General features: G+C 39.8%; 3 protein-coding genes across 5 annotated transcripts; all 3 read right to left on the reverse strand.

Moving 5' to 3' along the window:
- Nucleotides 1–5,924: 5,924 nt before the first annotated feature.
- On the reverse strand, nt 5,925–7,613 carry LOC146612932 (tripartite motif-containing protein 16-like). Of its 2 annotated transcripts, XM_085377336.1 has the most exons (2): nt 6,810–7,613; nt 6,020–6,102 (listed from the first exon to the last, which is right to left on the reverse strand). In XM_085377336.1, the coding sequence occupies exons 1-2, from the start codon at nt 7,611–7,613 to the stop codon at nt 6,046–6,048; spliced, it is 861 nt and encodes a 286-aa protein (XP_085233462.1). In that variant the 3' UTR covers nt 6,020–6,045. The 2 variants fall into 2 exon arrangements, with proteins under 2 accessions (XP_085233461.1, XP_085233462.1); XM_085377335.1 differs by having other exon boundaries at nt 5,925–7,613.
- A 6,801-nt stretch (nt 7,614–14,414) lies between these two features.
- Nucleotides 14,415–17,430, reverse strand: LOC146612933 (tripartite motif-containing protein 16-like). Of its 2 annotated transcripts, XM_085377339.1 has the most exons (4): nt 17,371–17,428; nt 17,124–17,206; nt 16,675–16,888; nt 14,415–16,428 (listed from the first exon to the last, which is right to left on the reverse strand). In XM_085377339.1, the coding sequence occupies exon 4, from the start codon at nt 16,288–16,290 to the stop codon at nt 14,638–14,640; it is 1,653 nt and encodes a 550-aa protein (XP_085233465.1). In that variant the 5' UTR covers nt 16,291–16,428; nt 16,675–16,888; nt 17,124–17,206; nt 17,371–17,428; the 3' UTR covers nt 14,415–14,637. The 2 variants fall into 2 exon arrangements, with proteins under 2 accessions (XP_085233465.1, XP_085233463.1); XM_085377337.1 differs by lacking the exon at nt 17,124–17,206 and having other exon boundaries at nt 17,371–17,430.
- Nucleotides 17,431–21,415: 3,985 nt separating this feature from the next.
- LOC146612934 (tripartite motif-containing protein 16-like) lies at nt 21,416–23,059 on the reverse strand. The gene has a single exon (XM_085378225.1). The coding sequence runs from the start codon at nt 23,051–23,053 to the stop codon at nt 21,416–21,418; it is 1,638 nt and encodes a 545-aa protein (XP_085234351.1). The 5' UTR covers nt 23,054–23,059.
- Between the last annotated feature and the right edge of the window lie 1,909 nt (nt 23,060–24,968).

A 24,968-nucleotide genomic window follows, 5' to 3' on the forward strand; every position in this document is an offset into this window, starting at 1 on the left:
GGAATCTGAATCACTGCAACCCGCTACACCTGGAGCCAGCAGCCGGGAGATTTCAGGGCATCTCCATGTCAAATCGATGTGCGTTGGGGAAGCTGACCTTCAAGGCTGCCTGTCAGACACGCTCCCTGAATCTTTAAAAATTATTTTTTTAACAAGATATTAAAAAAACAAGAAGTTTGCCAGTATAAAATATAATATTTTTTCCACTTCAATAAATAAATAAATACGTGTTTTTAAAAAATTGTCAGATTCAAAAATAAATAGCGTGCTGGGGCTTCTCGAAAAATAAACAAACAAAAACACAATAAAAGACGAAAGCTTGGAATTTGTAAGGTGGTAACAATTTAGAGCAAATTCCAAATTCTTTTTTTTACTTTAATGAATTAATGGCAAACGATTAATTCATTTATCTAATGTCAGGCTTATAAACATTTTTGGTCTGTATAATTACCTGAATAGCATGTTAAAATAAACGTATTATGTTGTTTTTAGTTATTATTATTACTGTGTATTTATTTTTAATTTTCCATTTCAGGATGGATGAAACAGTTGGGGGAGCTAGAGGATAAGGCAAACTTATGTTCAAACCATCAAACAAATTTTAATATAAGATAAAGATAACACAAGTAGATACAAAATTGAGTTTTTAAATTATTATTTCAATAATTGGGGGGGCTATCCACACCTACCTTGCTCTGTGAGGAAAAGTAATTTGACCCCTACCCATGAAATCATAAGAACATGGTTTAACTATGATTAAGCACATTAAAAAAGATTTAAACAAATGTTTAATATTATATGGATGAATTATTTTACTACTCTGTGAATATGTTATTGGACTTCTTTCTTTCTATATATTGTGATGATCATTGATCTTTAATAATTTGTAAAAAAAATTATGTATTTTAGTGTTGTTTTTGTCCAGTTTGGCGGTTAATGGAAAATATTTCTGAAGGAAATGTTCATGTTTTTAGGAAGGCTGTAATCATTCAAAAATGATGGCAAACCACGTCCTTCCAGTATATCTACAGCATAATGTCACAGATGAGATCATCACTGCCAAACTGGTCTGTCTGCAGTGTAGACCTGCTGTCCAATGAAAAACATTGAACACTATGGATAAAAACGGTCCCATGTGAAAATGTAATTTGATCACTGGCCATTCAAAATTTCTTGACATCAGTTTGTGCCCTGAAGCTGAAGTGCACTTGAGCGATGCTGCAGGACAATGATCCGAAACACATCGACAAGTCTACAAAATAAAAGCTTTGGAGTGTAATAAATCAAAGTTTGGACTTAAACGAGACTGCGATGCTTTCGCATGACCTTTAACATCCTGTCCATGTTTGAAAACCCTCCAATGTTTCTTAAAAAAAAAAAAAAGGTTGTGGAATTGCGTAATCAAAGTCTGGATTTAAATCAGATTGGGATGCTCGGGTGTGGTTCTTTTTTTGCATGCAGAATAAAGTGAACCAGAGTCAAATTCCTTTTTTGTGCACAAACTTGACCAAATAAAGATGATTTTGATTCTGACTCAAGAGATTCTGCAATAAGGAGTCAGCCAAAATTGCTCCATGACAATGCAAAAGACTCATCGTTAGTAACAATAAATTCTTGATTGGTGTTGATGTCTGGTACGGGAGGCCCAACCAGTTATTAGGTTTCAGGGATAATTATGTTTTGATGTTGAAAAACAGAAAGTGTCAGAGTGAGTGCAAAGGTTTGAATACACAAGTCAGTTTGTAAGTTCACGAGCTCTCAACAACACTGATTATTTCTTTTATTTAAGCTTCATTTGTTTTAGTACAATGTAAAAGCCGACAACAAAAACAACAAATGACAGAGATGAGATTATTTTGACTTCTTAAACGTAACAAGCAGATTTTCTGTTTGTTGTTAGTTTTTCAAAAGTAATGATAAAAGTTCACCTCCACTTTAAAGACTGCAGGTGCAAATAGTTTGACGGTTAATGGAAAATATTTCTGAAGGAAATGTTCATGTTTTTAGGAAGGCTGTAATCATTCAAAAATGATGGCAAACCACGTCCTTCCAGTATATCTACAGCATAACGTCACAGATGAGATCATCTCTGCCAAACTGGTCTGTCTGCAGTGTAGACCTGCTGTCCAATGAAAAACATTGAACACTATGGATAAAAACGGTCCCATGTGAAAATGTAATTTGATCACTGGCCATTCAAAATTTCTTGACATCAGTTTGTGCCCTGAAGCTGAAGTGCACTTGAGCGATGCAGCAGGACAATGATCCGAAACACATCAGCAAGTCTACCTCTGAACAGTTAAAAACAATTAAAACAACAATAAAATGAAAGTTTTGGTGTGTCCTAGTCAAAGTTTGGACCTGAATCAGATCATTATGTACCCAAACATGCCATTCATTTTGGAAAAGCTTCCCTCGTTTCTATGATTACATAACTCTGGAAAGTGTAGTGGGCCAAAATTCTCTCAAGATGACGGGAAAGAGTCATCGCCAGTTATTGTAAATGCTTGATTGCAGTTGTAACTGCCAAGGGTGGATCAACCAGTTAGTACGTTTCATTGGGAGCCAAGTATGTTTAGGTGCTGACATGTGGAGAAAGTGTGAGAGTGAGTACAAAGGTTTGCATCACAGGTGTGTTTGTAAGAGATTGAAAAGTGATTACTTCTGTTACTTGTGCTTTATTTGTTTTAGTACAATAAAAGAAACAAAAAAGACAACTATTATGAGAGATTAGATTATTTTCACTGGGTAAATGTAGCATGCAGATGTGCTGTTTGTTGCTTAGGCTTTCAGGAGCAGTGATAACAAAAGGTTCACCTCTCCTTGAAACTTTACAGGTAATGGAAAGTTTTCTAAGGAAATCTGTATAAAATCTGTATAAATTGCAACGATGACCCCCAACCACCATCATCCAAGAACGTGACAGCTTCAGTGTAAATGACCACAGCAGACCCGATGGCATTAAAGGGAGTTTTTCCTTCCCACTGTCGCCAAAGTGCTTGCTCATAGGGGTTCATATGATTGTTGGGTTTTTCTCTGTATCTATGAAGCGCCTTGAGGCGACTTTTGTTGTGATTTGGCGCTATATAAATAAAATTGAATTGAATTAACATGCTTTTCAGCATACTTTATTAAGTATGGGGGGTGCTTCAAAAATGGGATGAGGAATGGAGAGCAAGCTCACTGACACCAAAGACCCAGCAGAGCCTTGGTTGGTTTGTGGAGACTGGGGGGGGGGGTGGTTGTGCCTGTAGAGTTCCTTAAACACTTTAAGGTGTAGGACTGTCACATCAGCACGCATATCAATTTTAAATGACACGTTCTTGTTATTTATGCTTAAGGAAACATTCCACGGTTCATCCTCACACTTAATGCTACCAAGGAACAAACCGTGTTCGTCCTCTTCGACCTCATGCACAGTTTTGGGTGCCCTGCATATGCGCCTGTAATGTCCTTTTTTCCCACATGCATGGCATTTTACTTCATGTGCTGGACAATCTTGCTTTGAATGGGATGGAGCGCCACCACATTTATGACACGTTGACCCTTTTTTGCTGTCTTCTCAGAACCCACGTGTTTTAGCTTGACGACTATCAGTCTGGAGAGGTTTTGGTTCTAACAGGCTTACGACTGATTTTATGCACTCTATCTACGGACTGAGCATCGCTAGCCTCAGCTCTAGAGTCACCTTATAAGGAGGATTGTTGTCGCTTTACATCTTCACTTTGCCTCGCCATGGTGATTGCCTTCTGCAGGGTCAAATCTGGGTTAAGCCGCGTGCGTTCTGACCGTTTGTCCGTGAGACCGACAACGAGCCTGTCACGTATCAATTCATCATGTAGCATCATGTGTTCTGCTAGTGCATACAGTGCAGTCACAGAAGCATCCACCGTCTCATTTTCTCCCTGTCGGCGCATGTTGAATTTGGCATGTTTGTGGATCACATTCTTCTTCACAATGAAAAAAGCCTGGAATCCATCACGTACCCCCACATACGTTGCTCAGCTGTTAAACTCAGACCGCGAAGCACATCGTCCGCCTCATCTCCCATGCAGTAACTTAAAGTGTTGACTTGGTTCTCCTCCGAAGTCACGTTCAAATTACTGGCGAGACAGAATCTCTCAAACTTCCGTATCCATTTGGACCACACCTGCGGCTTTGAAAAGTCGGATGCTGGATGTCACACTCGGCCCTGCCTGCGCTCTCTGTGCAGTTTCATCTGCCATATTCTCCCTCTCGTTTTCAGTGAGCTCCGCAAAATACCGGTTCGTTCAGTCGAGGCTATATGGATCAGTACAGGACTTCTGAGACCATGTAATGTTATTGATTATACGCGGGTCCACTGTGTGATTCATAAACAACTCTTCATTTTTCCGTTCTTACTCTGATCCACATAACATCCCATTATTGTTCAAACCCACGGGTCTCGCACTCTAGCTGCCTAACTACACTGACTGACTCTAACATCTATGCGATTACACCACAAAGCTGAAGTGCACTTGAGCGATGCTACAGGACAATGATCCGAAACACATCGACAAGTCTACAAAATAAAAGCTTTGGAGTGTCCTAATCAAAGTCTGGACTTAAATGAGACTGCGATGCTTTCGCATGACCTTTAACATCCTGTCCATGTTTGAAAAAGGAAAAAAAAGGTTGTGGAATTGCGTAATCAAAGTCTGGATTTAAATCAGATTGGGATGCTCGGGTGTGGTTCTTTTTTTGCATGCAGAATAAAGTGAACCAGAGTCAAATTCCTTTTTTGTGCACAAACTTGACCAAATAAAGATGATTTTGATTCTGACTCAAGAGATTCTGCAATAAGGAGTCAGCCAAAATTGCTCCATGACAATGCAAAAGACTCATCGTTAGTAACAATAAATTCTTGATTGGTGTTGATGTCTGGTACGGGAGGCCCAACCAGTTATTAGGTTTCAGGGATAATTATGTTTTGATGTTGAAAAGTGCAGAAAGTGTGAGAGTGAGTGCAAAGGTTTGAATACACAAGTCAGTTTGTAAGTTCACGAGCTCTCAACAACACTGATTATTTCTTTTATTTAAGCTTCATTTGTTTTAGTACAATGTAAAAGCCGACAACAAAAACAACAAATGACAGAGATGAGATTATTTTGACTTCTTAAACGTAACAAGCAGATTTTCTGTTTGTTGTTAGTTTTTCAAAAGTAATGATAAAAGTTCACCTCCACTTTAAAGACTGCAGGTGCAAATAGTTTGACGGTTAATGGAAAATATTTCTGAAGGAAATGTTCATGTTTTTAGGAAGGCTGTAATAGTTCAAAAGAATGCTGCACCACATCCTTCCAGTATATCTACAGCATAACGTCACAGAAAAAGATAAACACCTCAAGCTGGTCTGTCTGCAGTGTAGACCTGGCACCCAATCAAAAACCTCTGACTCACACATACAAAAACAAGTAAACACCAGGTACTGAGGTGTTATGTAACTGACTTGATAAAACCACCTGAGGAAATATTCTGTGGACACAAATACTGTCCTCAGTTTAAAGAGCAAATTCTAAAAGATTATATTTAAAAGAAAACTTAAAACTGTTCTGGCATGAAATTCAAAATGAGTATATGTTCATATAAATAATTCATTTCTTAAAAAAAAAAGATATCTATATAAATATATATATATATATATATATATATATATATATATATATATAAGGTCTTGTATTGTCTCTGTCCCAGCCGATGAATTGGAAAACAAAAAACAAAAAAACAGTAACTAAATAAAAACAAATGCTACTTGAATACATACAAATATTCAACAGACCTTTAGAACAACTTGTAGATAAACGTTATCTAGTACAGTGCAGAACTGCTACAACACTGATTGTGATCATTTACAGATACAAAATAATAATAATATACAGATGTGAGCCAACTCATGTACAACTTTAAAAACATGTCTGTTTCAGTTTAGTAAACTTAGCAGTGTTTCCAAAGCAGTGAAACCAGAGTCCAGCATAGAGAGGCTGAGTGAATGTGGTCTGGACTCTGTGGAGGAGAGTCATGGTTTCAGAGACGCTGTAGAAGGACAAAATACCTGCTCTGTGATCCAGGTACACTCCTACTCTGGAGGAACGAGGACCTGAGACAGGAGTTTGGATGTTGTTGTGCCAAAATGTATAAATGTTGTTGTCACAATCTAATGACCAAGATTTGTCATTACGTCCAAATCTACATTCATTCCCACTCCCTGTTCTGCTGATATTCTTGTAAGCGACTGCTACATAAGCTCCGTTTCCTCTCCACTCCACCTCCCAGTAACAACGTCCAGTCAGACTCTCTCTACTCAGGACCTGCCACATTATAGTGAATCTGTCTGGATGATCAGAATAAGACTGTTCTTGTTTCATTAATGTTGCTTTTCTGTTCCCCTGTGATAATAACAGCTGTTTGTGCGCTGTGTTTGGATCCAGTGTGATTTCACATGAATATTTTAAGAATCCAGCTCTGGTCTTTGGCTCTGGTGGATCTGACAGTAAAACATCCACTTCAGTGACTGTCAGTGAGATGTTTGTCCATTGCTCTCTCAGAATGTCCTGTAGTTTATCTCTGACCTCTGACACAGCTGCTGTCACATCCTCAAAGTAGCTCAGAGGACGGATATTGATGCTGGATGAGTCTGTAGACTCACTGAGTGCTGACAGTGAGGGGTAGTTGTGTAGAAACTGGATGTGATCCTCTGTGTGTGAGAGCTGCTTCAGCTCAGCATCTTTCCTCTTCAGCTCAGTGATCTCCTGCTCCAGCTTCTCCTGAAGCTCTTTGACTCGACTCACTTCAGTTTCCTGCTGGGATCTGATCTGCTGCTTCACATCAGAGCTTCTTTTCTGGATGAGATGGATCAGCTCAGTGAAGATCTTCTCACTGTGCTCCACTGTTTGATCAGCAGACTGATTGATGGCCTCCACCTCCTGTTGAAGCAGCTTCACATCTTTCTCTCTGTCCTGGATTCTCTGCTGGATGTTTTGTCGACTCACCTCCAGCTCTCTCTGCCTCTCAGTCCTTTCTGCTGCAGCTGAGACTGTGTCGTGGCCTTTATGTTCATCCACAGAGCAGAGATAACAGATACTCTGCTGATCAGTACGGCAGAACATCTTCATCACCTCATCATGACGAGAGCAGATGTTCTCCTGGAGCTTCTTGGAGGGCTCCACCAGCTTGTGTTTCTTTAACTGAGCTGCTACATAATGAGGCTGAAGGTGTTTCTCACAGTAAGATGCCAGACAGAATAAACAGGACTTGAATGCTTTCATTTTTCTTCCAGTGCAGACATCACAGGCCACATCTTCAGGTCCAGCATAGCAGTGATCAGCAGGAGCAGCTTGAAGCCTAATCCTCTCCAGCTCTTCCACCAACTCAGCTAACATGGTGTTTTTCATCAAGAAAGGCCTCGGTGTGAAAGTCTGTCTGCACTGAGGGCAGCTGTGAGCTTGCTTTGTATCTTCTGCATCCCAGTGGGCTTTGATACATCTCATGCAGTAGTTGTGTCCACAGGGAATAGTTGTGGGGTCCTTCAGTAGATCCAGACAGATCGAACAGCAGAATTTTATGTGGTCGTTCTGAAATTCTAGCTCCGCCATTTCAGCTCTCAGTTTCATGCACAGCCAACATGTGTCTCTGTCTGCAATAATAGAAAAGTTTGTCTGAGCTTGCAGACAGACAAGCTGGTTACACCCACTCACAAATTTAAAGAAGCGTGAACGTGAAGGAATGAGGAAATATGTACCGCACGTGGAAGAGGGAAGTATTATCAGGGTTGGGTTTTTTAAAAATATTTTTAGATACAGTTGTTCAAGATGCTCGACATGTTTTCATTTACAACAAACAGAAGTTTAACATAATTACGTGCTTTAATGACGTACATGTTATGATGCATTAATTATGTTATATTTCCACGTTAATAATGTGCTTTAGTAAAGGGCACACCTATCGTAAGTCAGCAATGTTAACAAAATACTTGCTGTGCCGCCAATATTTGGGACACAAAACATTATTTTTTATATCACAAACAAACAGATAAGTAAAGACCAAGAACACAACAGAAATCTACCATCCAAGTTTGCATCTGGCCCTTCTTGTTTGCTGGGGTCATGGACACATTGAGTGTCACTCGAAGCAATTCAATTCAATTCAATTCAATTCAATTCAATTCAATTCAATTCAATTCAATTCAATTCAATTCAATTTAATTTATATAGCGCCAAATCACAACAACAGTCACCTCAAGGCGCTTTATATTGCACAGTAGATACAGAGAAAAACCCAACAATCATATGACCCCTATGAGCAAGCACTTTGGCGACAGTGGGAAGGAAAAACTCCCTTTTAACAGGAAGAAACCTCCGGCAGAACCAGGCTCAGGGAGGGGCGGGGCCATCTGCTGTGACCGGTTGGGGTGAGAGAAGGAAGACAGGATAAAGACATGTTGTGGAAGAGAGACAGAGGTTAATAACAGATATGATTCAATGCAGAGAGGTTTATTAACACATAGTGAGTGAGAAAGGTGACTGGAAAGGGAAAACTCAGTGCATCATGGGAATCCCCGGTAGCCTACGTCTATTGCAGTATAACTAAGGGAGGATTCAGGGTCACCTGGTCCATCCCTAACTATATGCTTTAGCAAAAAGGAAAGTTTGAAGCCTAATCTTGAAAGTAGAGATAGTGTCTGTCTCCTGAATCCAAACTGGAAGCTGGTTCCACAGAAGAGGGGCCTGAAAACTGAAGGCTCTCCCTCCCATTCTACTTTTAAATACTCGTGGAACAACAAGTAGGCCTGCAGAGCGAGAGCGAAGTGCTCTAATAGGGTGATATGGTACTACAAGGTCATTAAGATAAGATGGGGCCTGATTATTTAAGACCTTGTATGTGAGGAGCAGGATTTTGAATTCAATTCTGAATTTAACAGGAAGCCAATGAAGGGAAGCCAAAACAGGAGAAATATGCTCTCTCTTTCTAGTCCCTGTCAGGACTCTTGCTGCAGCATTTTGGATTAGCTGAAGGCTTTTCAGCGAGTTTTTTGGACATCCTGATAATAATGAATTACAGTAGTCCAGCCTGGAAGTAATAAATGCATGAACTAGTTTTTCAGCGTCACTCTGAGACAGGATATTTCTAACTTTAGAGATGTTGCACAAATGGAAGAAAGCAGTCTTACATATTTGTTTAATATGTATGCTGCAGTGTCTTTAATCTAACCGCTGTGTATATTGCCACCAGATTATTTTTTTTAAATCATGGAAAGGGTTGCATCTAATTTGTTTCTCACCTCTCCTCCCGGCTACACCTGGCCTCCAGCTGGCAAAGGCCCAGGAACTGCAAAACCAGTCTGAGTCTTTATGACATCTTTTTATGGTAAGGTTGGTGAAAGGGAATGTGCCAAATGTAGTATCTGTTGGTTTTAAACATTTGCAGAATCGGAGTATTGTCTTAATATATTTGTCTTAATGTTCCCGCTGTTAACTTATTATCATTATATTCGAATGACAGATTGACTGGCTATTTGGTGAAGGGCTGCAACTCCTCGAGGATCAGTGTGTGCCAGTTTATGATGGAGAGTGGACCGTAGTGGCTTATTGTCAGGGGCCCCCGTTAAAGGTTTTTTTCCCCCAGTGCCGAGTGGTTTCTCTGTAGTTAGGATTACCTTTAAATTACAGATGTTATTCTTCTTGGTTTCTTTGTTAAAATCTGTTCTGGCATTTATTAGTGACTTTTGTTGTTAAAATTTGTGTACCTCTTGATAAAATGTATGCAGCATATTAGGTTCAAAATTCAACAAGCTTGCTAGACTCATATTTACATGCTTGTCACACTGGGTTTGTGAGGAATCAGAGCATAATTCGTAAACTGTGTGATTTAAAATGAAAAAAGGAGGGAATCCAAATCAACTCAGAAGCAAATTAAGTAACAAAAGCAAACCTTTTACGAGTTCAACACAAAACAGGAAATCCAACTTATGCAAAAACAGACATCTTGACAACAAGAAGCTCTATATACTAGAGTTGGATTAGATAACAGGACAGATGTGGGAATACTGCACTGAAAAACGAACGAGGGGCAGGCAAGCTCAAAGAACGAAAAAAAAAAGCTTGAAAGTAAACACAAAATTTAAGATGTGAGAAAACAATCCAGGTAAATATGCGCCTTGGACTATGAAGCAAGTTAAACAAATATCTAGAGTAGCTTTCTATCATCTGAATTTACTTTACCCTTATTAAAGGTTACACAAAGCTGGTTGTCAACTCAGTTCTCCCAATCTAGCAACTGGCCTGGTCACATGTAAGTGGTGGTGTCGGCAGCATCCGACCAGTCACAACTATGGATGGAAGTATACTGGCTGCAGGAGGGCTGAAGGTTTAATATTAAAAGCACTGTATGAATACTTTAAGCGAGGTCAGTATTAATCTACTCAAAAATGCAGATCGTGTAATTTAATAAACTTGCCAATATCACAACTCTATCATCAGGACAAAGATAAACTGATGGACTATAACTGAGTATTATATTAATGTTTGACAGATGGTTTTAGTTGTTATTCCTTCAGCTGCAGCTCAGATTTGAGAGCAACTAAATAATTAATATTAAAAACAGCATTCAAATGTAGGCTTAATCGTGCATATATATATATATATATATATATATATATATATATATATATATGTGTGTGTGTGTGTGTGTGTGTGTGTGTGTGTTAAAATAACACAGTAGACTGTTGCAGTTTATTATTATACGATTAGTTTGGATTAAAGTTTATTCTGTACTGGTCCATTGCTGCCTAATGGAAAACAGAGCAGCCGTTTGTGAAACTGATGTTGCAGAGCACGTGTCTGTTTTCTGTCTTATCTTTTGTTGCGGAGCACACTCAGCCAGAATGTAAATAACAATTTTAAGGGGGAGCTAAAGACTTCTTGTCATCTTTTACCAGGTGGCAATGGTGTCTAAAATTACCTGAACCTCATTTACTCATCGCCACGTTTACTGATGTCCTGGATTTTTCAGAAACATCAGTGGAGTGGGAAGCTAGGCCTAAAGAGACTGACAACCATCTTACCTGGAGGACTGTGATGTGTGGTATCCAACCAGCTAACAAGAACCATCTCACTTTGAGAGTAGAGAGTGTGCTGGGATGATCCCATCTGTCCAGTAAAAAGTGTTTTTCAAGTTCTTTCAAGTTTATTCAAGTTACCAGAATTACAGTTATCAGGGTGCTTCTTAGATGACATTGACAAAACTATTCTTTGAGGTTAAAGCCAACAAGGGGAAAACAACTTCATGAAAACATGCTGAGACTTATAGAGGTGGTAATTAAACTGCAGCAAAGACCTGCTGCCCATTCCAGCAGATTCCCTTCATACGTCTGTCTCAGAATTAGATGTTATATTTGAAAGGAAAGGTTGAAAAATCTCTGTCATCTTTTCCTCTTCACTCCCAGCAGGACAGAATACAGGAGCAACATTTAATTTGGACTAAACGAGTAAACTGAATGTCAGGCGACTTGCATTAAAGTTGCAGCAACTGACTCCTACCCACTGCTGCGTTCTCTCCCAGCTCATGCGAGCCCACACTGACCCGTCAGACTGGTTTGAATTTGATATCCAAGTTGCTGACGGTAAAGCAGAGATGGCAGGGATAAAGATGAGAACAGCTTGTCACAGATAAAACAGATAAAGCCTAAATATTCTTCCATTCTGCTCAGTACTGATCCTGTTACTACAGCTGCAGTTGCTCCACAATTAATGACACCCTGTCTCATTGGGCCTCTAGCGTAAAATCGACCATCTTATTGGTACTGTCATTCAATAAAATACAGTAATAATGAATAATAACTGACCATAACCATTTAAAAAGTTGTCTTGTAGAGGTGCTTTACAGCTGCTCTCACAGGGATTCAGGTTGTTTTCTTTGGAACAAGAATTGCTGGAATCCAACACAATGACATGGCTTTATGTAAGCGGACATAGTGTACATAACTCTGCAAAACTAGGTCGCTCTTCCTGACTGAAAGACAACAACAGAAATGAGCTGAAATGAGCAACTTTCTGTGGAATGTCAGTCGTCGTCTTCTTTCGGCCACTCCCTTCAGGGGTTGCAGATCATTTTCCTCCATCTCTCCCAGTTATCTTCCTCTGTCACACCAACCCGCTGGATGTTTTCCTTCACTGCATCCATTAATCTTATCTTTGGTCTTTTACTCCTTTATTTCCTCCATCTCTAACCTCGTCTATCCTGGTCTTCAGCTTTGCCACCTCTAAGTCTCACTACCACTGTGTAAACCCTCCCTTTCACTCTTGCTATTGTCCTCCTGTTACAAATCACTCCTGTGCACTGTCTGTCTTTACATGGTTGACCTCTAGCCAGTACACATTTCAAATCCTGGACTGAAAGTCGATGCCAAGATGCTTCCTGGCACAAAGTGACAACATTCAGAGCTACTGTTAGATTGTGAGGCACATTTTAAAGGAGGAGAGAAACAATTTAGCAGAAAATTCAAGGAAATGTGATCTACTCTGTAGGAGCAGCTGGCTAAACAACAGATAAGTTTGAGCAACATCATTTTGAAGGCATGTGTGAGATAAAATCAGTAAACTCAGCACTGGAAGTCTGTCGTGGCACAAACTGTTACAACAGAAGTACTGAGGACTGTGCTGCAAAGACAGAGTACTGGAGTCAAAGACATTAGGTTTTGTGTTATTTATCACTCATTTTATTCAGTGACAATATTTCCCAGAGAACTGATTGGTCAGTGTGCGGTGATTTATATGTGTTGATCTCTAATCTGGAACCTAACCAGTGTTACACCACAAAGGAAGTTAACACAGGCTGGCTTAAATTGCCTTAGCTGGCTCAACAGAACATGAAAACCACATATTGCCTTAGCACACGTCTAACATGAATCCACAGGTTTAGATTTTTCATTACCCACTAATGTTGTTTACAGTTCCCAAGATATTAAATAAAGTTTTACTCTTTGGGACACACCATACACTGATCTGACAGCTGGGTAACCTTTGAACACAACGTTTTTATATCCAGCAGACTCATCTGGTGTATAATAAAATGCTCTATAAACCTCTACACTTACTACATTTTCATGTCCTTTTGAACTGAGCTCCTGCTGAGAGTCTGCAGCAGCATAACCTGTGCATCGTGTTTGTGTTTAAGTCCGAATCCGAACACTCTTTTAAATCCCAAATTGTTAATAAAGCTCTGCAAACAGGACCACAGGAACTATAATACAGACCGAGGCATATTTATGCAAACGTGGAATGCATGATAGCAAAAACAACTGTTTCTAAAATATTTTTTAATACAGTTCAACTATATAATTTCAAATATTCTTCCTTAAAGTGAGATAACACATTGTTTCAGGTGTGTTTAACAGACACAGTTGCAGTTAAAAGTGATTTACAGAAGTCAATGAACAGCTTGCAGCATTATCCATGGTTTACGACACACTTATACACACGTATGTGTTTAAAACATGATGCATTGAGTATTTCTTCTTCAGTCACCTTCTTAACTCACTACCTCTCTGCATTGAATAATATCTGATATTAATCTCTGGCTGTCTTCCACAGCATGTCTTTATCCTGTCTTCCTTTTCTCACCCCCAAGTAGTCGCAGCAGATGGCCCCGTCCCTCCCTGAGCCTGGTTCTGCCGGAGGTTTCTTCCTGTTAAAAGGGAGTTTTTCCTTCCCACTGTCACCAAAGTGCTGCTCATAGGGGGTCATATGATTGTTGGGTTTGTGTCTTTCTGTATTATTGTATTATTGTCTACCTTACAATATAAAGCGCCTTGAGGTGACTGTCGTTGCGATTTCGCGATGTGTATAAACAAAATTGAATAGAAAATTAAATTGAAAACATGAACAAAGTGAGTTGCTATAGAAATGTGTGATTATTATGATTTTGTTAAAGAAATGTGTACAAGTATGTGTAAAAATAAACAATAAGTGAAATGAAAATGAATGAATTAATAAAAGAATCAGCTTGAATTATTTCTCTGTAATGAAGCTGTTTTAGTGAAAGAAAAGGTCTATCTGACTGATGAATGTCCTGGGTTGTTCTGCTCTGAATGAACTTTGACCTTTGTGGTGTTTTAGGAGGAAAACCACTTCAGTTTTCTCCTCAAACTAGTTTCACATATTCTGTATCAAATCTGAGTGAGATCCTGGAATGAAGGGTTTGTTCATACCTCAAAACTTTTCATTTAAAAAAGCATCCATTTGTCCACACATTAAAATAAATTATGTCATCATTCATTACTTACATAGAAGAAACAACTTGTTTGTTAATTTACAAAACAAGAAAATATTTTGTCTCCCAAATGATAGATGCAAATGTAATTATATATTTAGGATATGATAAACAGAGTATATGTGTTAAAGGCAGGTCTGGTGATTACTTTTAGACCTGTGAAGTGGAAGAGAGACAACAACATAGATATACATAAAAACAAATGTTAAACAATCATTTAGAGCACAGAGAAGTTTTCAATTTCATTTTATGAAGTCCAAATTGTCAAATGTTTCACTGACTTTCCATCTCTGTGTTGTAATAAAAGACAAAGTGTAGATTTAAACACACCTCATTATGGATGACTTCAGTCTATCTGATTTCGCAAAAGTTTCCTGCATCACCTTCAAGCCAAAGTCCGACATAGACTGGCTGACTGAATGTGGTCTTGACCCTGAGGAGGTGACTCATGTTTTCAGAGATGGTGTAGAAAGACAAAACACCTGCACTGTGATCCAGGTACACTCCTAATCTGGAACACCGAGGACCTGAGACAGGAGTTTGGCTGTTGTTGTACCAAAGTGTATAAGTATCTTTGGAAAAATTCAATGCCCAAGATTTGTCATTTCGTCCAAATCCACATTTTTTCCAGCTCTGCTCTCTGTTGATATTCTTGTATGCGACTGCTACATAAACTCCTCCCCCTCTCCTCTCCACCTCCCAGTAACAACGTCCAGTCAGACTCTCTCTACTCAGGACCTGCCAACATTTAGTGAATCTGTCTGGATGATCAGAATAAAACTGATCTTGTTTCATTAACGTTACTCTTTTGTTCCCCTTTGATAACAACAGATATGTGTGCGCTGTGTTTGGATCCAGTGTGATCTCATGTGAATATTTTAAGAACTCAGCTCTGGTCTTTGGTTCTGGCTCCACTTCAGTGACTGTCAGTGAGATGTTTGTCCGTTCCTCTCTCAGAATGTCCTGTAGTTTATCTCTGACCTTTGAAACAGCTGCTGTCACATCCTCAAAGAACTTCAGAGGACGGATATTGATGCTGGATGAGTCTGTAGACTCACTGAGTGCTGACAGTGAGGAATAGTTGTGTAGAAACTGGTTGTGATCCTCTGTGTGTGAGAGCTGCTTCAGCTCAGCATCTTTCCTCTTCAGCTCAGTGATCTCCTGCTCCAGCTTCTCCTGAAGCTCTTTGACTCGACTCACTTCAGTTTCCTGCTGGGATCTGATCTGCTGCTTCACATCAGAGCTTCTTTTCTGTATGAGATGGATCAGCTCAGTGAAGATCTTCTCACTGTGCTCCACTGTTTGATCAGCAGACTGATTGATGGCCTCCACATCATGTTGAAGCAGCTTCACATCTTTCTCTCTGTCCTGGATTCTCTGCTGGATGTTTTGTCGACTCACCTCCAGCTCTCTCTGCCTCTCAGTCCTTTCTGCTGCAGCTGAGACTGTGTCGTGGCCTTTATGTTCATCCACAGAGCAGAGATAACAGATACTCTGCTGATCAGTACGGCAGAACATCTTCATCACCTCATCATGACGAGAGCAGATGTTCTCCTGGAGCTTCTTGGAGGGCTCCACCAGCTTGTGTTTCTTTAATGGAGCCACATCATAATGAGGCTGAAGGTGTTTCTCACAGTAAGAAACCAAACACACTAGACAGGATTTCACGGCTTTTAGCTTCATGCCAGAGCACAGATCACAGGCCACATCTTCAGGTCCAGCATAGCAGTGATCAGCAGGAGCAGCTTGGAGTCCAGTCTTTTTCAGCTCCTCCACTAAATCTGCTAACATGGTGTTTTTCACCAGGACAGGCCTCGCTGTGAACGTCTGTCTGCACTGAGGGCAGCTGTAGATTTTCTTCTTTTCCTCTTCATCCCAAAAGCCATTAATACAGTTCATGCAGTAGTTGTGTCCACAGGGAAGAGTCACCGGATCCTTCAGTAGATCCAAACAGATCGAACAAGAGAAGTTTTCTCGGTCCAGCTGAACTCCTTTCTGCGCCATTTCACCCAACAGTGTCAGCGACTGTCTGAGTTTCTTTTCCTTATAACCAAAACTACGCTGAGCTGTTATGTAAGCAACATAACCTTCTGCAGTAAATGGGTTCTGCCAGCTCTTACGCAAGACCACCTGTTGATCAAACTGCAGAATTGAAGGGAAAAAGCAAACATGTGGACCACAAAGAAATAAAGTGTTAGAGAGTGAGAAGAATAGGAGGGATTATCAGGTTTTTAAAAATTTTAACTTTAAGACTTTGGTCACCTTAATTTTTAGATGGTAAATTAAAAATAAAGTTGTATACAAGCGATTACTAAAACTCTTAGTTTTGTCACTTATAGACCAATGTGACCTTTAGTCCAGGAAAGCTGTAAGCTTTACTTTACTTACTTAGTACTTAGTTCCTCCTACGCCGAGCGGCGCATCGGGCAGCTAGTGATCTCCATCGATGTCGGTCAGCAGCGACTGCTTCAGCTTCGTCCCAGGCAATGTCGACAGTTCTCAGGTCGTCCATAAATGTTCGACGCCATGTGGTCTTTGGTCGGCCTTGCTTTCGCTTGCCAGTTCGTGGACGCCATGTCATGGCAATCTTAGCTTTACTTTACTATGTATAAAAAAACAAACAAAAAAACCCCCAAAATCTTTCTCAGCTGTCTTTGCATGTAAGGTGGCGTATGCCCTGGATAGGTGTCCAGGCTATAGAACATTTAGACATTTCAACTAAATATTCCAATCACAGGCCAAATGAGGGTATTGTGAAAATGGGGTAGGGTTACTTTGACTAAGGTAAGGCCCCAGTTCCACAGGCATAGAGACCAGGCTTAAAATGTATTGGTTACATAGTAAGGTACAATGCAGTCAGGCACAGCTTTGGCAGCGTTTCCAGTTTGTGTACTTTGAATGGCATCAGTCATGTTTGAACCTATAGCAACGCAACAAGAGATCCTTTCTTTCAGTAAACACAGTGTACTAGGCTTTTGTTGTCAAAGGGAGGATGGATGTTATGCAAACTTAAGCTGCATTAAATGAGCTCCTATATAAACAGTAGCTTGATTGATAACATACAAATACAAATATAGTTGTCACCTGACTCTGCAGCTGAACCTGTTGGAGACTGATCCAGAGCTGAGTGAATCTGGCTGTATGATAATCATGTGATTTGATTTCAACAATATGAAGAGGCTGCGGGACATAAATGAAGGTTAAACAAGTTAACTTGTGTTATCCACAATCAAACAAGACCGTCCTGATAAGTTTCAACCTTTGAACAGTTTGTATCTTTGAACTGTGATTGACTGGCCACCAGAAATTCAGAGAAAACGACATACAGAGACCGTGTTGAAAATGTTGATGTCAGGAACAAACCGAAATTACAGGGCCAGTAAATGTAGCTTGTGAAAATAGTTGAAAAATTAAAGGGAAACGTCATCCCACGACTCCAATCACACAGAAAATGTCTAAAGCAAGTCCTGTTTTTCAATTCTACAATGTTAGTGTCACAGTCTGCGAGGCAGGAGGAGCAGACACAGGCAAGGAGACGGGACTGAACTGGAACAAAGACCGAGTTTTTATTTGGCTGGTAACAAGAGATACACATGAAACTGTGAAGACTATGAAAAACAAAGAAGCTATGACAACAATGTCTTTAAACTATGACATTTAACTATGACATGCGCTATGATCTTAAACTATGACTAGACGTGGAAACACAGATGTTCTGACAAAGACAGAATAAAACACAGACTAAATACACACCAGGACTGATCAGGGGAAGTGGAAACACACAAGGAAACAGCTGACACAAATGCACATAATGACACACAGTGGAGTTGTAAAGCTAAGCACACTGACCAAGGGAAACACAGGACCTTTACAAAATAAAATAGAAAACATAGACAAGACAATACCAGCTTAACAGATTTGGCAACTAGACAGGAACCCAAACACAGACAGTGATAAATAATGGCCGAGCTCATCCTCAACTAAAACCGAAATAAGAATCACACAAATTATAATCACAAATCGAACATAAGACAAATACAAACTACACTCAGATAGCCGAGTCAGAGACCCAGCCTGTGACAGTTAGATGGTACAGCTCCAGACCAAATAACTGAGTAACGAACGATACACTCGTACAGGACGCCATGATTTATTAGCAGGATGAAGGCAGGGTTGTGCATCACTTTCAGGCTGTTAACCTGCAGGAAGACAAAACTTCACTGAAACTTCAGCAGCTTCAGCATCATTAGTAAAGACAGATTTAAATATGTGTAATATCACACTGTGTCATAAACTGTAATACTGATGCTGCATTCAGGGACCATGGGACAGATGGATTAGAAAAGTTACCTGTTGAAAAAGATCATAGAACACTTTATTGCTGCTGAAAACAGAAGGAAATGATGTAAAAATCGTGTTTATTATAAAACCCTGACCTAGAGCGGCTGAGTGAATGTGGTCTGGACTCTGTGGAGGAGAGTCATGGTTTCAGAGACGCTGTAGAAGGACAAAATACCTGCTCTGTGATCCAGGTACACTCCTACTCTGGAGGAACGAGGACCTGAGACAGCTCTGGTCTTTGGCCCTGGTTGTGTGAGTAAAGCCTCCACTTCAGTGATTGCTAATGAAATAAACTTTTTTACTTGTGGTGCTTTTTTAAAAGACGCTTATAAAACAGTTGGAACAAATTGATTAAAATAGCAACCCTGTTTTGAGCCCCTTGCTGCTCCTGATGTGGATGATTAGGTTTTGCTGTTTGTTTTGTGAATTGAATAAATAATTTGGGGTTTCATCAAACACAAGAAAACAATAAATAAGAGAATACAGTCACTTCATGTACTACACATACGATGTGTTTATTTTTATTCTTATTTATTACCAGTTCTACTGTCTTAGTCTGTGATGCTTCTTCATGGTTCGAGCTCCAACAGAAGCTGAGTTTCAACCCTGTTTTGAGCCCCTTGCTGCTCTTGCTGTGGAGGTTTTGCTGTTTCTTTTGTGATTTGTGTTTTTTGGAGGACTTGGGTATTGCCCTTAAGGTGGACTAGAGTAGCTGCCTTGGCAGAGGTTTGCACTCTCAGAGTGCTTCCTGTTGACACTGGTCTGCTCTGGTGGCATCCTGTCCACTCATATCTTATCTTCCCACTAAAGAGCCATTTCAAATAAATGAATCTTCTTATATGGTACAGTACAGTTCAGCTGTGGGTGTGGCAGCCTGCTATTGAATGTACAAGACTTATCCGTAGGTTACGGCATGACATTGAAAACAATATAAATACATATGTACGAGCTAAAGCTGTTGCTCTCAGTCCCTCTCAGACCGAGCGTTCTCTATTGTGGCCCCGAAGGTTCGGGATGATCTTCCTCTTCACATTAGGCCGTCTACATCAATGGTGGTAAATCTCATTAAAACTCATTTTTATTTGCTGGCCTTTGACTCAGTCGGTAACTGGAACTGTTATTTTATTGTTATTTATGTACAGTATTTGTTATTTTTATTGTACTTTTTATATTTCTGCTGTACAGCACTTTGGTCGGCCATGTGTTGTTTTTAAGGTGCTGTATGAATAAATTATGGTATGTATGGGGTTACTTGAGTTCATATATGTATTTAACAATACAGCTACAATACAGTAAAAAGCATAAACTTTAAATGGCCTTCTGTCAGGGTTCCTGGGTCGCTGACAGAGTGTTTTCTGTTTATGTTTGGTTCCTTTTTCACCTGTTCATATTTCCTGCTTGTCTGTGCCTCCTGTCCACATGCATTATGTTCTAGTTCTCTTCCTGTGTGTCATCAGTTCAATCACGTTCAGCTGTGTATTCCCTTGTTGTGTCATTGTTGATGTTGCCGTTACGGTCGTGCGTGTTTTCAGTTTGGTGTTCGTTCATGTTCTGTTCATCCATTCTCAATAATAAACAGCCTTCAGTTCATCACTCATCCACGAGTCCTGCGTTTGGGTCCTCTTTTCCTTCCCTCCACACCATGAAGCCTGACACCTTCAGTACTGAACCCTGATTTAACCCTTATGACCTCACCGGGCATTTTTATTCATTTACTTGAACTTTTTTGTTGTTTCCTTGTCTGTGTTACAGCTTGTTGGATGAATTATTTCCAGGAAATCTACTTTTAAGTCAAATTTTTGAAATGTAGTGCTTTTTACCCTTACATGTCATCCATACAGTTGATGCATTTTGCATGCTTTTGATTCTTTGTCATAAAATCCTCATACAACAATATGTGGTTTTTTTTTTTTTTTTTTTTAGCTTTTTTTTCATAAATGACCTAATCAGCTTGACCCCTTTTCCAAAATGATCTAACATTGAATTATTTTCAGGATTTCAATCATTTTAATGCCAGTTTAAATATTTAAATTATTAAGAATTTATTCAAACCAACACAAAAAAACTAAATATTTTTCATGCAATAAATAGTTCACGGATGTCACATGATTACATTATTATTTTTTGTGTCATGCAAAGTACATCCATGGACAAAAATGTGCATGAACAAAATCTGTTCATTTTCTCATATGAATATAATCTCATATAAATCGTATTCCCTGATTATGAAACGGTTTCAGTTCACTCTTAAACTTTATTTTTTTGTGGGAGATCCTAGAATCAAGACAAAGGACTGTGACATTCTTTTAATTATTAAAACCTTCAATTTGTTTGTCAGCTTAGACAACAAAATCATAAGTATTTGGTGTGCTAAACATAAATATAATTCTCTATCCTTTCTTTATATACTGATACAAAAAACTGTGTGAACATTTCTTTAAAGGGGGTCTGCCCACGTCTCTGTTCTTGAAAGTGGAATAGAAACAACAAGATAAAAATACATCAATACAAATATTCATTTACACATTTGGAGCACAGAGATGTTTCCATTTTCATGTAAAAAATAATTTTACAAATTAAAAACATTATGAGGGATGATAGCCTCCATGGCTAAACAGACAAAGGAATAATCTCCAGAGAATAAACTGCAAAACATCAGGAGAACAACTGGAAATTTTGAGGTACCACCCACAATGTTGACTGACAGCTGATCTCTGTGCAGAACAGAAATGGCGCAACAATGATGGAGAAAACATTAAATGCAGATTTATATGAATATGAAATTCTATTATAATTTACAGAATTTAGCGCTTATTACACCAGAGTAAAGCCAGAGTCCAGCATAGAGCGGCTGAGTGAATGTGGTCTGGACTCTGTGGAGGAGAGTCATGGTTTCAGAGACGCTGTAGAAGGACAAAATACCTGCTCTGTGATCCAGGTACACTCCTACTCTGGAGGAACGAGGACCTGAGACAGGAGTTTGGATGTTGTTGTACCAAAATGTATAAATGTTTTTGTAATAATTGAATGCCCAAGAATTTTCATTACGTCCCAATTTGCACTCATTACCCCACCCTGCTCTACCGATATCCTTGTAAGCGACTGCGACATGAATTCCTCTCCCTCTCCACTCCACCTCCCAGTAACAACGTCCAGTCAGACTCTCTCTACTCAGGACCTGACACCAATAAGTGAATTTGTCTGGATGATGGTAATAACACTGTTGTTCATTCATTACTGTTACTTTTCTGTTCCCCTCTGACAATAACAGACATTTGTGTGCTGTGTTTGGATCCAGTGTGATTTCACATGAATATTTTAAGAACTCAGCTCTGGTCTTTGGTTCTGGCTCCACTTCAGTGACTGTCAGTGAGATGTTTGTCCATTCCTCTCTCAGAATGTCCTGTAGTTTATCTCTGACCTCTGACACAGCTGCTGTCACATCCTCAAAGTAGCTCAGAGGACGGATATTGATGCTGGATGAGTCTGTAGACTCACTGAGTGCTGACAGTGAGGGGTAGTTGTGTAGAAACTGGATGTGATCCTCTGTGTGTGAGAGCTGCTTCAGCTCAGCATCTTTCCTCTTCAGCTCAGTGATCTCCTGCTCCAGCTTCTCCTGAAGCTCTTTGACTCGACTCACTTCAGTTTCCTGCTGGGATCTGATCTGCTGCTTCACATCAGAGCTTCTTTTCTGGATGAGATGGATCAGCTCAGTGAAGATCTTCTCACTGTGCTCCACTGTTTGATCAGCAGACTGATTGATGGCCTCCACCTCCTGTTGAAGCAGCTTCACATCTTTCTCTCTGTCCTGGATTCTCTGCTGGATGTTTTGTCGACTCACCTCCAGCTCTCTCTGCCTCTCAGTCCTTTCTGCTGCAGCTGAGACTGTGTCGTGGCCTTTATGTTCATCCACAGAGCAGAGATAACAGATACTCTGCTGATCAGTACGGCAGAACATCTTCATCACCTCATCATGACGAGAGCAGATGTTCTCCTGGAGCTTCTTGGAGGGCTCCACCAGCTTGTGTTTCATTAATGCAGCCACATCATAATGAGGCTGAAGGTGTTTCTCACAGTAAGATGTCAGACAGAATAAACAGGACTTGAAGGCTTTCATTTGTCTCCCAGTGCAGACATCACAGGCCACATCTTCAGGTCCAACATAGCAGTGACCAGCAGGAGCAGCTTGGAGTCCAGTCTTCTTCAGCTCCTCCACTAAATCTGCTAACATGGTGTTTTTCACCAGTGCAGGTCTCGGTGTGAAGGGGTGTCTGCACTGAGGGCAGCTGTAGTTTTCCTTCTGATCCTCTTCATCCCAGTGGGTTTTAATACAGTTCATGCAGTAGTTGTGTCCACAGGGAATAGTCACCGGATTCTTCAGTAAATCCAGACAGATTGAACAGCAGAACCTTTCTTGCTGTGCCATTTCACCTTGCAGTGTCTAATTGTCAGAAACAAGGAAAGTAGTTGCTCACCACAGACATGCTGGTTACACCCATCGAGGAACTAGAAAACATGTGAACAAGGAAATTTATGCACCACCGAAGTGGGCGGAGTCAACAGTGGTTTTTCCAGGAACAGGAGTTTCTGAAGAGGCAGGACATGTTTGGCAAGTACAGCCATACAAACCTGTCACAGTAGAGAGGACATAAATGCAAGACAGATCTGTTAAGAAACAAAACGCGAGCCTTCATTGGCTGAAGAAAGACAGAAGAATCCCCTAAAAGGACATTAGAATCACACAAAACAGGAGGGAGAGGAACGTGAAACAAACAGGTTAAAGAACGGACGCTGTGATAACCACAAAAAAGAAAACCACACAATGATGCAGACAGTTTTTTTTTAAAGCTTAGAAAATCAAAATCATAAGTCAAAGAATAGAACATTTGGAGTTTAATCAAACACAAGAAAACAATAAATAAGAGAATACAGTCACTTCATGCACTACACCTACAGCATGTGTTTATTTTTATTCTTATTTATTCATATTTATTACCAGTTCTAATGTCTTAGTCTGTGATGCTCCTTCATGGTTCGAGCTCCAACAGAAGCTGAGTTTCAACCCTGTTTTGAGCCCCTTGCTGCTCTTGCTGTGGAGGTTTTGCTGTTTCTTTTGTGATTCGTTTTTTTTGGGGGGGATTTACTCATTTGTCTCGCCCATCCTGGTAAGTGAGCCAGTACAGATAAAAAAAGAGTTGTGTGTTCCCCTTAAGGTGGACTAGACTTTTTTGTCCTTTTTTATGTTTATGCATTGATGTGTTTGCTTCTTACGGGCTGCAGTGAAACTAATTAGGTGTAAAAATCAAGAACAAAGTTTGTTCTCTTCACTTATTGTGCTTTTAACCTGTTACAGTGCAGTGAAATTGTTCTCAGCCTGCTGTTGAGATTGCGGAACAACTGGGTATTGCTTTGTTTGTCATGAGCTGATTAATTCATGTGAAACAAAGATTGTTTTTTTTTCCCATTAATCTTCATTGAACAGAAGCTTTTTGGTGTAACCTGTCCTGGGTACTAACATATGTTGTTACTGCAAGCCACAAAGTGCCTAAAGCTACAGTTTTAAAAGCCTTCTTTGCCAAGTTGTCTGTCATTTGTATGCACAACACTGATTCTTTCCTTGAGTTGCGTGTTTTTTTTATGCTTGAAGGATTATCAGGTCAATGTTAAGCAGCTTAAAAGTGTGTGTGGGGACTATAAAACACTATCACAAACCCTTCAGAATTATTGCTGAAGGACATTAAATTTTTTTTTAGAAAGTCTGGATCCTGGAAAGCAAAATATAAACAAATGAAGGGTGACTCAAAGCTTTTACACAGCACTGCAAGTCTTGTAAAAGATTTTTATTATTGAATATATAAACCAATTTTTCCACACTGGTAGAAACAACATTATTCTGGCATTGTCATCCTCTACTTAGCACATTGTTCACACGTATATGTTCTTGTAGGAATACACATTGGGGCATTCCACATACTGAAGACTTGATTAGCTGTAAACACGTGCTTTCAAGTTTTAAGAAAATCAAATCAAATAATAATAGATAATAACTTTATGTATCTACAGCTGGTTCCTACACCACAGGAATGAGGTCTAGGAACAAATTACTCTGTATCAAAGGTGGTATTCTAGATCTTTTAGGACAATATCGTGATTTAATGTGTGAAACAGAATTCAATTATTAGTTGGTCAAAAGTCAATGATGTTGCAGTTTTACACTTGCATCATTGAATCTATCCTCACCTCCTCCATCACCATCTGCTATGCTGCCCATGGACAAAGGCTGGCTGCAGTGCGTCATCCACTAAGGAGAAGGTGATTGGCTGCCCGTACAAGATCACCTG

Source organism: Diplotaxodon limnothrissa, linkage group LG18 (genome assembly GCF_057381915.1).
Source record: "Diplotaxodon limnothrissa isolate DT_005_m linkage group LG18, D_limnothrissa_male_GT1.1, whole genome shotgun sequence".
Taxonomy (NCBI): Eukaryota; Metazoa; Chordata; class Actinopteri; order Cichliformes; family Cichlidae; genus Diplotaxodon; species Diplotaxodon limnothrissa.

What these genes read in the sequence shown, in the direction of transcription:
- LOC146612933 (XM_085377337.1), bottom strand. Translation starts at nt 16,290, where the DNA reads ATGGCGCAGAAAGGAGTTCAGCTGGACCGAGAAAACTTCTCTTGTTCG.
- LOC146612934 (XM_085378225.1), bottom strand. Translation starts at nt 23,053, where the DNA reads ATGGCACAGCAAGAAAGGTTCTGCTGTTCAATCTGTCTGGATTTACTG.
- LOC146612932 (XM_085377335.1), bottom strand. Translation starts at nt 7,613, where the DNA reads ATGGCGGAGCTAGAATTTCAGAACGACCACATAAAATTCTGCTGTTCG.